Genomic DNA, 15,533 nt, shown 5'->3' on the forward strand with positions numbered 1-15,533 from the left:
GTGTGTGTGCGCAAAGTTTACGTGTGCACATGCACAAAGTTCAGTAAACGTGTTGACACCGTTTGTGCCTTCTCCTTCGATTATACCACGGTCATACACATCTCAAAAGTCATAGGAAAGTGGATCTGAATGGAACTGTAGGAAATTATTGAAATTGTTAGCTACCCAACCAATATACCGTGTTCATTTCCTGGTCTTCTTATGTCATCATCTTTTGTCTAATCCTTCCATATCAACTCTGTCTGATTCTAGGTGGGGGTGGCGTTGCTGCTAGCGGGCATCCTGGCGTTGAACCGCGTCCGTATGGAGATCCCTCTGGAGAAGGAGAACCAGGACAAGCTGGTGAAGTTTATGATCCGCATCGGGGTGTTCTCTGTGCTCTACCTGGTCCCTCTGCTGACGGTCATAGCCTGCTACCTGTATGAGAACAGCTATAGGACTGTCTGGGAGACTACCTGGGTACAGGAGCGCTGCAGAGAGTACCACATCCCCTGTCCATACCAGGTGAGATCCATACTCTAACCAGTACACCACATCCCCTGTACATACCAGGTGAGATCCATACTCTAACCAGTACACCACATCCCCTGTCCATACCAGGTGAGATCCATACTCTAACCAGTACACCACATCCTCTGTCCATACCAGGTGAGATCCATACTCTAACCAGTACACCACATCCCCTGTCCATACCAGGTGAGATCCATACTCTAACCAGTACACCACATCCCCTGTCCATACCAGGTCAGATTAGGGCTGCTGCAGTGACCGTTTTACCGCCATGCCGGCAGTCATGAGTCATGACCGCAGTAGAATTCCATGTGACCGTTGAATCACGGTATTCTCCTCTTATGCACTCAGGACATGCATTGGTAGTACCCTAATGACAATTAGATCACTAATGGCCTGGTACTCAAGGCTCTATTGTCCCTCTAACCACCCGTACAGCAATGCAAATGCAATTGAAAATCACATCGAGCACTTATCATCAAAACAGTATCGTGCTTTTAAAACTCACCTCACTGTGATTGATCAATTTGAAGAAAGAAGTTCAACAGCAGGTGGAAACGTGGCTGTTGTGGATGTTATCTCAAAGCCTAACACAATGAAATGGACAGCGCTTTCTAAGGGGATGGTTGATTCAAAACATCCATGTGCATACAGTGCCTTCGGAAAGAATTCAGACGCCTTGACTTTTTCCACATTTAAATCAAAATAAATCCTCCTCCATATACACACAATACCCCATATTGACGAAGCGAAAACAGTGTTTCAGACATTTTTGCAAATGTATACAAGAAAGAAAAAATAAAAATCCTTATTTACATACACTACCAGTCAAAAGTTTGGACAAACATACTCAATCCATTTTTTTTTTTTTATTTTATTTTTAAATATATTGTAGAATAATAGTGAAGACATCCAAACTATGAAATAACACATATGGAATCATGTAGCAGAAAATAAAAGTGTTAAACAAATCCAAATATATTTTATATTTGAGATCCTTCAAAGTAGCCACCATTTGCCTTAATGACATCTTTGCACACTCATTCAGCATCATGAGGTAGTTCAATTAACAGGTGTGCCTTGATAAAAGTTAATTTGTGGAATTTCTTTCCTTCTTAATGTGTTTGAGCCAATCAAGTTGTGTTGTGAGAAGGTAGGGGTGACGATAACCCTATTTGGTAAAAGACCAAGTCCATTTTATGGCAAGAACAGCTCAAATAAGCAAAGAGAAACGACAGTCCATCATTACTTTAACATGAAGGTCAGTCAATCTGAAAAATTTCAAGAACTTTGAAAGTTTCTTCAAGTGCATTCGCTAAAAACCATCAAGTGATGAAACTGGCTCTCACGAGGACCGCAACAGGAACGGAAGACTGAGAGTTACCTCTGCTGCAGAGGATATATTCATTAGTTACCAGCCTCAGATTGCAGGTCAAATAAATGCTTCACAAGTAACAGACACATCTCAACATCAACTGTTCAGAGGAGACTGCGTGAATCAGGCCTTCATTGTTGAATTGCTGCAAAGAAACCACTACTAAAGAACACCAATAATAAGAAGAGACTTGCTTGGGCCAAGAAACATGAGCAATGGCCATTAGATTGGTGGAAAGCTGATGGGTCCTTAATTTGAGATTTTTGGTTCCAACCACCGTGTCTTTGAGGAATGCTTTTCCAACTGTCTTGAAGGAGTTCCCACATATGCTGAGCACTTTCAGGTTGCTTCTCCTTCACTCTACAGTCCAACTCATCCCTGATGGTAGAGTGGCCAGACGAAAGCCACTCCACAGTAAAAGGCGTATGACAGCCCGCTTGGAGTTTGCCAAAAGGCACCTAAAGACCCTCAGACTATGAGAAACAAGATTCTCTGGTCTGATGAAACCAAGATTGAACACTTTGGCCTGAATGCCAAGCGTCACATCTGGAGGAAACCTGGCACCATCCCTATGGTGAAGCATGGTGGTGGCAGCATCATGCTGTGGGGATGTTTTTCAGCGGCAGGGACTGGGAGACTAGTCAGGATCGAGGCAAAGATGAACAGAGCAAAGTACAGAGAGATCCTTGATGAAACCCTGCTTCAGAGCGCTCAGGACCTCCAACTGGGGTGAAGGTTCACTTTCCAACAGGGAAACAACCCTAAGCACACAGCCAAGACAACGCAGGACTGGGTTAGGAACAAGTCTCTTAATGTCCTTGAGTGGCCCAGCCAGAGCCAGGACTTGAACCAGATCTAACATCTCTGGAGAGACCTGAAAATAGCTGTGCAGCAATCCTCCACATTCAACCTGACAGAGCTTGAGAAGATCTGCAGAGAAAAATGTGAGAAACTCCCCAAATACAGGTGTGCCAAACTTGTAGGGTCATACCCAAGAAGACTTAAGGCTGTAATCGCTGCCAAAGGTGCTTCAAGAAAGTACTGAGTAAAGGGTCTGAATACTTATGTAAATGTGATATTTCAGATATATATATCTTTTTTTTAAATAAAACAATTCTAAAAAACATTTTTTTCTTTGTCATTGTGGGGTATTGTGTGTAGTTTGGTGAGGGAAAAAAACAATTACATATATTTATAGAATAAGGCTGTAACGTAACAACATTTGGAAATAGTCTAGGGGTCTGAATTCTTTCGAATGCACAGTATTCGTTTATGCATAAGTTTATGAGGCCAAGCCCGATAAAATTCCTTGAACCAAAATGATGCTCGTGCCGTTATACAATACACAGCTTACCACATACTATGCATGGCAGAAAAACATAAAACAAAACTGATTTAAGATGTCTTTGGTACATAATTGGTCTAGTTTATACTCCACAATTAAACGCATTTGAGTAATCGTGTGGATTTTATTATGTTGCATACTGGATGGACTGGATTACCTTATGCTACGCTCCAAAATGTCTATCCACGAGTCTGGGAGAGAATGTATAGCCCTAGGAGATACTGTTGGTTCATTGATTGTGCAGGGCGGCTTACAGTTAGCTTACAATTATAGAGAATTTGTATATGATTTTGAATAGCCTAGTAATGGGGATTTGGTTATACTTTCATAATTAATAGGCTTACATTACCTTTTAGCTACAGAAAATCTCACCACTATGCATTTCCCTTTTCTCGTCTCTCTCTCCTTCATTTTTTCCTCACATGCGCAGACGGTTTGTCAATAGTTTAGTGAAATATGTTTAGTTGCGAAAACATGTTACTATCGATGTTCCCGTACAGATTTAAATTTGTTTCCGAAATTAAGCGCTGGGTATCTGCAGGAACAGGGTTGGAGAACCCATGGCATACAGAATTTGGGCGGAATATCACCTGTCGCACAGCGAGAGCATGCTCCTCAAACAGTGGTTGACGTGTGTAGTGAAATAAATGGTCTTATATTTATTTCTCAGCGGTTCATATTAAGCACAGCTCCAATATAAAACAGAAGTAGCGTATCCGGAAACATTGGAAAAACCCGCAGGAAAGCGCGCAGCCTCCATTCGCTATTCGAGTGCATAGCCTACGGAATATGTCTTTTTCCCACTGCCCCTGTTCCTGCCCATTTGATAATTAGCCATTCTAAATGGAAACTCATTTGACATATTAGTAAAGACAAGATTACATTGAGAATAGTCTGATGGGTGAAAAAGGGATCACGTGATGAGAGAACAGCTGTGTAGCTTAAGGCGAAGACAGAGCGCAAGCTTCTTCTTCTTTTTTAGCATATAGAGGCATCGTGGAACCCATATATGTTTTGATTTCTGAGAAATTCTATGGTTTGTATCATTCACAACTAAAGTTGCTAAGTAATTCCAATATATAGCGTAGCCTATAGGACCTGTTTCAAATGATCACTTTTACGCTCAACATAGCCACTTCATATAAGCACTCCATTCTATATTACTCAACTAAGGTAAATGATATCCTTCTACTAAATAACATTATATTATATCAAATAATGTTATGGGACTTATAAGCATATCTTGTCAGCTAAATGAACAAGCCTACAGCCTATGGCATAGAGCATAGCCAGATAAAATACAGTAGGCCAACTCATTTTCTTTTGCATGACAATAATCGGCTGACATAACTTCATGACCACCACAGCACAAGGTGAGATCCATACTCTTAACCAATACACCATATCCCCTGTCTTACCAGGTATACCATGTACCCCCTTTCTTAAGCACTACGCTACATTACATCTACTCTAACCACTACACCATACACCGGTCCATAGGATGTAATATCAGATTATACAGCTACTGTAACCATTTCTAGAAACTACAATCAACTACACTCAAATATTATTATAACCCCTACAGTACATCAGTCATTCTCAACCAGGGGGCCTCGGGCCCCTGAGGGACCTCTGTGAGCTTTCATGGGGTCCCAAGAAAAAAAGATGGAATTGAATTCTGGTGCCAAGTTCAATAAGGGAACGAAAAACAACAGAGTAAGAAAAATGTATTTCAGTCTCACACAGTAGTTGTATTCCCAACACACCGAGCTCCAGTGTTCCAGTTCAAACACAGACCGGGGAGAGATCTCAGGTTGGTTCTATTTAATAGATGAAGCACTTCAGAGAACCTACTCTCTGCCTGGAGCGGTGGAACAACATCTCCACTCATCTGAAGAAGCAGTTAATCATTCAAACACTTCATCCTTGCTGCTGTAAAATGGTAGCATTTGTGTGTGTGTGTGTGTGTGTGTGTGTGTGTGTGTGTGTGTGTGTGTGTGTGTGTGTGTGTGTGTGTGTGTGTGTGTGTGTGTGTGTGTGTGTGTGTGTGTGTGTGTGTGTGTGTGTGTGTGTGTGTGTGTGTGTGTGTGTGTGTGTGTGTGTGTGTGTGTGTGTGTGTGTGTGTGTGTGTGTGTGTGCGTGTGCGTGTGTGCGCGTGTGTGTGTGTGTGCTGTGCTTCTTTTTCTGTCCTCCTTAAAAAGGTTTTGTGTTACTAGTTACTGTGGTGGCACAGATAGCAGAGTTTGGATGGGTAGAGAAGTGAAAAGAGTGAATAGCTTCTCTACTTGTTTGTTTGTAGCAAGTGTCTAGATGTCACTCTTTTTCAGTTCCATGGCCACGTTTGGATGTGTGATGGTGTGTAATCTCTTGCCTTTTAGTTAGTTCTAAAGGAAGGCTGGTTGGTACACAGTAGAGCATTTGTGTGCATGTGTGTCTGTCCGTGTCCGTCTCCGTGTGTTTCCATGTGTGTGTCTCCGTGCGTATGTGTGTGTGTGTGTGTGTGTGTGTGTATAAATGTGTGTACCCCCAACAAAGATAGCTTATGACGGCATTAGAGGCCTGTTACGGTGGGGGGGATGGGGGAAACAGAGGGGGAAGGCCGGGGGGAGGCAAAGAGAGTCGTTTGGGGCCTTAATCTGTCATGCAAGCGTTACTGTGTAAGGGAGCGGTGAGTTAATTTCTCCCAGAGGTTCTGTTGCTGGGGGAAAGATGGATCAGAGAGAAGGGCGACACTATGGTAATGCAGTTTGAAAGAAAGTAAAGCTACTGTATGGACCAAACTACACAGGCAAAATGTAATAGTGAGGAATGCCTGTGGTTTGGTAACGGCTAGTAAGGGAAGGGTACTAGTGAGGGTAATGGAACGAGTGAAAGTCTTTCGTTTTTTATATAGAAAGCCTGAGAATGGGCAGCCAGGTCTCTGTAGGCTCGCTGACTGCCCTTCATAACTTTGTGATGTGTGGAGGATGTGAGTGGGAGGACTCTGCTTCCCTAGAGCACACAAACATACAATAACACAGGAGCTAACATGTAAACAGACAATCTCCTGAGCACATATATATAATAAAGCTATGGTTCAGCAGAGATCTATATACACAATACATACAAAAGTATGTGGACACCCCTTCAAATTCGTGGATTTGGCTATTTGAGCCACACCTGTTGCTGACAGTTGTATAAAATCAAGCACACATCCATGCAATCTCCATAGACAAACATTGGCAGTAGAAAGGCCTTACTGAAGACCTCAGTGTCTTTCAACGTCACACCATCATGGGATGCTACCTTTCCAACAAGTCAGTTTGTCAAATTTCTGCCCTGCTAGAGATGCCCCGGTCAACTGTAAGTGCTGTTATTGTGAAGTAGAAACATCTAGGAGCAACAACGGCTCAGCCGCGAAGTGGTAGGCCACACAAGCTCACAGAATGGGACCGCTGAAGCGGGTAGCTTGTAAAAATTGTCTGTAGTCGGTCACAACACTCACTACCGAGTTCGAAACTGCCTCTGGAAGAAACGTCGGCACAAGAACTGTTCATCGGGAGCTTCATGAAATGGGTTTCCATGGCCGAGCAGCTGTACACAATCCTAAGATCACCATGTGCAATGTCAAGCGTCTGCTAGAGTAGTGTAAAGCTCGACGCCATTGGACTCTTGGAGAAGTGGAAACGCGTTCTCTGGAGTGATGAATCACGCTTCACCATTTGGCAGTCCGACAGACTAATCTGGGTTTGGCGGATGCCCCAATGCATAGGGCCAACTGTAAAGTTTGTTTGAAGAGGAATAATGGTCTGGGGCTGTTTTTCTAAGGGGCTAGGCCCCTTAGTTCCAGTGAATTGAAACCTTAATGTTACAGCATACACTGACATTCTAGAGGATTCTGTGCTTCCAACTTTGTGGCAACAGTTTGGGGAAGGGCCTTTCCTGTTTCAGCTTGACAATGCCCCCGTGCACAAAGCGAGGTCCATATAGAAATGGTTTGTCGAGATCGGTTTGGAAGAACTTGCCTGGCCTGCACAGAGCCCTGACCTCAACCCCATCGAACATCTTTGGGATGAATTGGAACGCTGACTACGAGCCAGGCCAAAAACCTTCCCAGAAGAGTGGAGGCTATTATAGCAGCCAAAGGGGGAACAACTCCATATTAATGCCCATGATTTTGGTATGAGATGTTTGATGAGCAGGTGTCCACATACTTTTGGTCATATATATATGTATGTATGTATGTATGTATGTATGTATGTATGTATGTATGTATGTATGTATGTATGTATGTATGTATGTATGTATGTATGTATGTATGTATGTATGTATGTATGTATGTATGTATGTATGTATGTACGTATGTACGTACGTTAGTTGGTAGAGCACGATGCTTGCAACACTACAATCGTGAGTTTGATTCCCGCAAGGAATACGAAAATCTTAGTCACTTTGGATTAAATGTCATAGAGAAAAGGAATCAGCTGTGAAAACCAACCAGTGCTACTATGGGTCAGGCCCATAGAAATATTATCACTAGATGTGTCCACCCATTACAGACCAATTGACTTGAATAAGGATGGCCATTCTATTTCAACGAGTCAGTCCTGCTGCATCCACCCTGTGCCTTTCTACTACTTCCCCTCTGATTGGCCAGAACCGTATGAGATGCCAATCTAGAGGAGTTTAGAAGATAAGACATGTTAACTGAAAGGACGTATGGCTGCAGTGATTCAGTCTCTCTCCTCTTATCTCATTCTGTTGTAATGAGGTTCTCTGAGCTCCAGGCTGCTCTGCCTGCCTGCTCCACTCATAACGAGGCCATCAGGACTGCTGTGTATGTGTGTGTGTTGGGAAAAAAACAAGGGATGTGTGTGAGTATGTTTCTTACAGGGATAGGGGGAGATAGATATGCACATACTGTACATCAGTGGAGGCTGCTGAGGGGAGTACGGCTCATAATAATGGCTGGGACGGAGTCAATGGAATGGTCTCAACCACACGTGCTTGAATCCAGTCTATTCACTCCATTCCAGACATTATTATGAGCCGTCCTCCCTTCAGCAGCCTCCACTGACATACATTCACTATGTGTATGTGTGTTTACTAAGGCTGCTATGGTGTTACAGCAGTGATGCTGTGTATTTGCAGGTATGGGTGAGAAGATGAGTGCTGTGTTGTGTTGTGTGCTGCTGTACTGTACCCTTCTGCAGTAGAGACCTGTGTGAGTGTACAGTGTAGCCTGAGGGTACAGGTGCACTATCTACGGGGGGGGGTCAAATTAGAGGGGGAGGTAGAGAGAGAGGGAACGATTGGGGATGAATGGGAATGGAAGTAGAGAAAATGAGAGCAGGGGTGGAGGGAGGGAACGAGAGGTAGAGAGAGGGGGAATAAAGACAAAGGGAGGGGGAAGGAGAGAGTCATGCCATTGTGTCGGCTGCTGATTTGTTTATGCCTGTAGCGGTAAGCTGCCGAGTCTGTTAGAGAATACATGCATGTGGGAAAACACACAGGACTCAGGAGTGCAGTGCCTCACTGCCTTGCAGACAACCTACCGTAGTAGTGTCATACTTACTGAGAACTACATTCTCACCCACGCAGCCGAGCAGACATACATGTACAATCAAACGTACAGACAGACACACACTGTTTCCCTACAGTGCAGATTGCTAGTAGAGTACTCCCTTATGGCAGATCCACTCACACCTCTCTCCTCTCCATGGGTGACCTAGGTCGAGCAGACCAGCAGACCAAACCTGTCCCTGTTCATCATAAAGTACCTGATGATGTTGGTAGTAGGGATCCCGTCAGTGTTCTGGGTGGGCAGCAAGAAGACCTGCTTCGAATGGGCCAGCTTCTTCCACGGACATAGACGCAAAGAGTAAGTCTCTAAAACACGCTTTCTCTCCCTAACATCAATGTATTTCTCATGAAGAGCAATGTTGTCTTGTTTTTTAATGAATTGCACGATTAGTGCACATTTGAATTCAATCAAATAAATATGCTATTGTATATGATATGGAATGCAGGCAATGCAGTGCATCTTAATGTACAGTGCCTTGCGAAAGTATTCGGCCCCCTTGAACTTTGCGACCTTTTGCCACATTTCAGGCTTCAAACATAAAGATATAAAACTGTATTTTTTTGTGAAGAATCAACAACAAGTGGGACACAATCAAACTTTTTTAACAAATCAAAAACTGAAAAATTGGGCGTGCAAAATTATTCAGCCCCTTTACTTTCAGTGCAGCAAACTCTCTCCAGAAGTTCAGTGAGGATCTCTGAATGATCCAATGTTGACCTAAATGACTAATGATGATAAATACAATCCACCTGTGTGTAATCAAGTCTCCGTATAAATGCACCTGCACTGTGATAGTCTCAGAGGTCCGTTAAAAGCGCAGAGAGCATCATGAAGAACAAGGAACACACCAGGCAGGTCCGAGATACTGTTGTGAAGAAGTTTAAAGCCGGATTTGGATACAAAAAGATTTCCCAAGCTTTAAACATCCCAAGGAGCACTGTGCAAGCGATAATATTGAAATGGAAGGAGTATCAGACCACTGCAAATCTACCAAGACCTGGCCGTCCCTCTAAACTTTCAGCTCATACAAGGAGAAGACTGATCAGAGATGCAGCCAAGAGGCCCATGATCACTCTGGATGAACTGCAGAGATCTACAGCTGAGGTGGAAAACTCTGTCCATAGGACAACAATCAGTCGTATATTGCACAAATCTGGCCTTTATGGAAGAGTGGCAAGAAGAAAGCCATTTCTTAAAGATATCCATAAAAAGTGTCGTTTAAAGTTTGCCACAAGCCACCTGGGAGACACACCAAACATGTGGAAGAAGGTGCTCTGGTCAGATGAAACCAAAATTGAACTTTTTGGCAACAATGCAAAACGTTATGTTTGGCGTAAAAGCAACACAGCTCATCACCCTGAACACACCATCCCCACTGTCAAACATGGTGGTGGCAGCATCATGGTTTGGGCCTGCTTTTCTTCAGCAGGGACAGGGAAGATGGTTCAAATGGATGGGAAGATGGATGGAGCCAAATACAGGACCATTCTGGAAGAAAACCTGATGGAGTTTGCAAAAGACCTGAGACTGGGACGGAGATTTGTCTTCCAACAAGACAGTGATCCAAAACATAAGGCAAAATCTACAATGGAATGGTTCAAAAATAAACATATCCGGGTGTTAGAATGGCCAAGTCAAAGTCCAGACCTGAATCCCAATCGAGAATCTGTGGAAAGAACTGAAAACTGCTGTTCACAAATGCTCTCCATCCAACCTCACTGAGCTCGAGCTGTTTTGCAAGGAGGAATGGGAAAAAATTTCAGTCTCTCGATGTGCAAAACTGATAGAGACATACCCCAAGCGACTTACAGCTGTAATCGCAGCAAAAGGTGGCGCTACAAAGTATTAACTTAAGGGGGCTGAATAATTTTGCACGCCCAATTTTTACGTTTTTGATTTGTTAAAAAAGTTTGAAATATCCAATAAATGTCGTTCCACTTCATGATTGTGTCCCACTTGTTGTTGATTCTTCACAAAAAAATACAGTTTTATATCTTTATGTTTGAAGCCTGAAATGTGGCAAAAGGTCGCAAAGTTCAAGGGGGCTGAATACTTTCGCAAGGCACTGTATTATACCTGCTGGCTTTAAGTAAAGTGGTACCAAGATTTTAAATTCAACAGTGCTGTATAGTAGTGTTAGTGAAAGGCCCACTCTCTGCGTTCACCCCCCCCCTGTTATCAGAGCATTAACCCCCTCTCCCATTCCCTGTTCCACACACTCCTCCTTCCTCATCTACCTTTCCACCTTCCCTCTCTCTCTCCCGTTCCTCCTCCGCCTCTCCCTCCCCTCTATCCCTCCCTTCCCCTTCTCCTCGTCCCCCTCTTCCTCTCCCTTTTCCAGTAGCGTGGTCAACGAGAGCAGACAGGTACTCCAGGAGCCAGATTTTGCTCAGCTGCTCCTGCGGGACCCCAACACCCCCATCGCAAGGAAGTCCAGGGGGACATCCACGCAGGGCACCTCCACCCACGCTTCCTCCACCCACCTGGCCATGCTGGACGAGCCCCCCAGTGGGAGCACCAGCCGGGCAAGTAGTGTCCGCAGCGCCCGCAGCAAGATGAGCAGCTTCCATGGAAGTCTACATCGATCCAGAGACAGCAGGTAGGGATGGACGGGGAGGGTGGGGTGGGAACCGCAGGGGTGACAGATTGATTTAATAGATTTGGGGATTGAAAAAAAGCCAGATGTGGAAAACATGTATGGATGAATAGAGGCGGAAATGTGTAGATCTGAAAGGGTTTGGAGAGTGTTAAAAACATGGAGTATTTGTCATGTTATTTACAGTCCCAGATGCCTGACCAACCATCTCTCTCCTCTCCTCTCTGTCAGGTACACAGCATGTAGTTTCCGCGGCGTTGACGATCGCCTCCCCTATGGCAGCATGCCCCGCCTCAACGACCAATCAGGGTCCAGACACTGCAGCACCAACAGGCTAGACAGCCTATCAAAGCATGGCTCCACCCAGCGTCTGGATAGCCAATCACGGCACAGCAGCATCAGGGACCTTAGCAACGTCACCCAGGCCATTCAGAGCGCCCCCGGCAATGGAATCCACAGGGTCCTTGAAGAGGATGGAGCCACGGCCTGAGCCGAGACATCTAAACGCTTGGCGGCAAAACAAACCTTAGCCTCTACCCTAAAACCCATGCCAACCTTTTAGCTAAACAAGAAGTGTCTAGGACACGTGTCAAACTCATTCACAGAGGGCCAGGTGTTTGCGGGGTTTTGACTCTGCCCTTGTACTTCGTTGATGAACTAAGACCTGGTGGTCTTAATTGAAATGGAAAACAAAAAAATCTGTAGATTCTCGGCCATCCGTGGAATGAGTTTGATACCCCTGGTCTAGGGGGTAGAGGTTGATTTTGGACTGGACATACTGCAGTCCTCTATGGCTACATTTACACAGGCAGCCCAATTCTGATCTTTTGCCCAATTACTGGTCTTTAGACCAATCAAATCAGATAATTTGCCAGTAATTGATCAAAATAAAAATAAAACAGAATTGGGCTGCCTGTGTAAACTCAGCCACAGTATGGCAGTTTGAAAATAAGAAGATTAAAGGAGATTGTGAGGAAACTGGACAGTTTGACAATGTGTCTCAACAGGTCACCTCTCATTAAACAGCACTGATAAATGAAGATCGCAGACGACTTGGATTCAGAGGACAGTGTAACTTGGACTTGCAGGAGTGAGAGCTGAACCAATAAGAAGAATAAATCATACTCTTGGGCACAGACTGCTGATCGCCGATGCTTTTTGTTCAATGTTCTGGAGTCAGCTCTTAGTGAAGGACACTCTACCCTTTAAGTGTAGGACAGCTCTGGGATCAGTTTCAGGCTATTCATCCATACCTGACATTACAGAGCTTCTTATCTATCGGCACATTCCACTACTCAGGGGGGTGAAAAGGGTTCAATCTAAAGGATTCTACATTATGCGTGACACAAGCACATGCTGCCAAGCACTCGTCCATGAAGGCCAAGCCTTTATTCCTGCTGACCACATCGTTTACCAGCACGAGGACATTTACATTTACTGTAGACGCGTCTCCACAACCACTGTTGTACTACACTACTATACATTGAGGTACTTTTATACGTCAATTGGTTTCATTGCACTTCTGATGGAGGCAGCTGAAGGTACTGCTGAAGGTACTGTATGTGATGAGTAGGGCCTGAAGTGTTTCCTGACTGTGACCTGTCCAGGGAAAACTCTGGGTCCTAGTGATAATGTGAAGGCGATCGGGACAGTGTCCTGTCCGGTTGTCAATCAATTGGAAACTATTGACAATGAAACAATTGCATTGATGAATCAGCCATTGTGAAGTGAAGGGCTGTATTGTATTACAGGATAAAAGCGGAATTCCAAACTCCAGCCTCATAGGTAGAATATGAGTGTTCTTTTCCCCCCCAGTTAGAATTAGAAACAGTAGTAGTATTACGAAGTGCATACTTACTTGTATAGATAATTGTTAGCCATAACTTCTAGTAGTGGCATGTGCATAAGTGTAAATAGATTTGAGGGAGGGGGGGGGGGTGTCTTTTGTTGAATTTTTAATAAATCTTCTGAAAATACATCTGGGAAATGTGTAAGGTGATCTGTGCCCTAGCCTGGAAAACAAACTGAATTGCTCCATTTTGCAAGTGAATCAGAGTGATTCAGTGTGGATCCAGGCTATTATGTGTGCTCCCAAGGAAATAAATGATAATCAGGACACGTGACTCAGTGAAGCCGTATTTGTAACAGCCCTCCGCTTTATTGAAATACATTGGAGTCAGGTTAATATAATGAGTTCTCCACAAGTGTGGTGGCCAGTTTCCATACATTATTTGTTTGACCTTACACCTTAAATATTTCTGTGCAAAAAGAATCTACATCACCTGTAGTGGGTATCCTCAATAAAACTCCCCACAACCGTTCAAATAAAATGAGCAAGTCAAAATTAAAAACAAATCCAAAAACAAATCAAATGATTACATCTATAACATGCAAAACTGTACAAATTATTACAAAGCAATCCTAGAAAAACAAGGTGTATAATATGATATGAAAGAACAAAATAATATAGAAGGAACTGAAGATAAGACCTCACTGAAATGCAAAGGCGTTTCTTTTATATTTTTTAATGGTTATCATGGTGACACCTCAGCCTCAAACTACTACCCCTCCATCTGCTCCTTCACCCCTTTTCATCCTTAATTCAAAACACTTGTCTGAGTTCTTCCTCTGTGTATCCGTCTTTTCTTCCACCTGAATCTTTAGACCCGTAGGCCTAGTCACAGCTGGCTACACTACGGCTAAATGTAGCTCTTCTTTCCCAAGTGCAGTCTGTCCTGTCACACTCACTTCCATTGTTCGGGTGAAAATAATCATTGGTTCTGACATTCCTGAGTTTTTATTTTTTTTTATTTTTTTTTAAAGTGGGATTTCGGGCCTTTAACTATACAGTATAAAGCCTGGTCTATCATACTCTCAGACTAAGATATTTCATCTTCGCTTCTTAGCTAATATATTCTACAGACAAGGCCCAGCAGATATGAATAGAGACTCTTGGTAGCTTTAAAAAGGAAATCTTAAGAGCGGTGGTTAAGTTGAGACGGTTGAGTAAAACCAACTTAGCGAGACTGACGTCTAAAGGCAAATTCTTATTTTGCAAAAGCTCAATATAAAATGGAATTCTAAAAACATGTGGAATGAGTAGGCTAGAGATAAATTACTGTATTTTCAAGGGAATAGAATAGAATTGTGGTTTAGGGTTAAGGTTTAGGCCCCCAATGGCACGAATGAAAGCAGAAATCTGAAATCTTATATATTTTTATACACTTCTGACTAGGATAGATAAACTGCCATGTTTGACTACTTGGTACACTTCAACACTCCTAAACCTTAAGACAGAAGGTTCCTTTGAACAGTAAGTAACAGCGGTCATTCATTAAACGGTCTGGAACATAAAAATGATTCCTCATTAGAAATGAAAAAAAAAGTCCCCTCCCTTCCGCGTGAGAGAGAAGAGTCAGCTGATCTAGGCACTCGACCCAAAGCTTGTTTCATTTCCACATATGAATACACATCAACAACACCATGCTGTGATTTGCATTCGGGTTGGGGTCCATTTCAATGTAGGCAATTCAGAAAGTAAACAGAAATTCTAATTCCAAATTTGTCACAAAGAAGCATTGAGGAAAATTGGAATGGGACTTGAATTGAAAAAAAAAATGGAATTGACCCCAATTTGTGACTTGTATCAAGGTTATTGCATTACCAGACAGTAATATACAGCTTACCAGTTAATAGTAAGAACATATCAATGACAGCAGGGAGGATTGGAACAGAAATTAAACATTGAACTTGTCATCTTAGCATTTCTTTTCCATTATTTCACTCTTTTTTGACCCCCCATTTCAGCCTAGCGCTGTCTGCCTGTCTAGTCAAATCGACATCTACAATTGTCCCCCCCCCATAACCTATCAAAACATTCTTCAAAATAAGCAAGGCTGTCTGAAAAACAACGAAGACTCAAGATTCCAAGTCATTCTATTTTTGGTTATAACAAGCTTTCCAAAATCTCTCTCGGAAGTCAAAGGATACAACATGTTTCAGGTTCACACGTTGGTACCACAGAGAAAAGTATGGAAATACACACTTAGTGTTTCAGAATCACTGTCAGTTAGGAAAGATGCAATCCCACCTCAAACTGATCCAACTGTGGACCATAGTGGAAAGAGTGGCGGGGGAAACGGCA

General features: G+C 43.2%; 2 protein-coding genes across 3 annotated transcripts in view; one reads left to right on the forward strand and one right to left on the reverse strand.

The window, feature by feature from the left end:
- Positions 1-13,503, forward strand: part of LOC123990959 (frizzled-3-like) — a 29,760-nt gene extending 16,257 nt beyond the window's left edge. For both annotated transcript variants that reach the window (XM_046292017.1, XM_046292018.1), the window contains exons 6-9: positions 253-504; positions 8,942-9,090; positions 11,135-11,392; positions 11,621-13,503. In XM_046292017.1, coding sequence (XP_046147973.1) covers positions 253-504; positions 8,942-9,090; positions 11,135-11,392; positions 11,621-11,879 — 918 coding nt within the window. In that variant the 3' untranslated portion in view covers positions 11,880-13,503. The remainder of the gene's footprint in view (positions 1-252; positions 505-8,941; positions 9,091-11,134; positions 11,393-11,620) is intronic.
- Positions 13,504-13,513: 10 nt separating this feature from the next.
- Positions 13,514-15,533, reverse strand: part of LOC123990958 (serine/threonine-protein kinase MRCK alpha-like) — a 103,515-nt gene continuing 101,495 nt past the window's right edge. The window contains 1 exon segment of the mRNA XM_046292016.1: positions 13,514-15,533. This exon segment is cut by the window's right edge and continues 1,700 nt beyond it. The gene's annotated coding sequence lies outside the window, so the exon portion shown is untranslated.

The sequence above is a fragment of the Oncorhynchus gorbuscha genome, linkage group LG12, assembly GCF_021184085.1.
Source record: "Oncorhynchus gorbuscha isolate QuinsamMale2020 ecotype Even-year linkage group LG12, OgorEven_v1.0, whole genome shotgun sequence".
In the NCBI taxonomy this organism is placed as follows: Eukaryota; Metazoa; Chordata; class Actinopteri; order Salmoniformes; family Salmonidae; genus Oncorhynchus; species Oncorhynchus gorbuscha.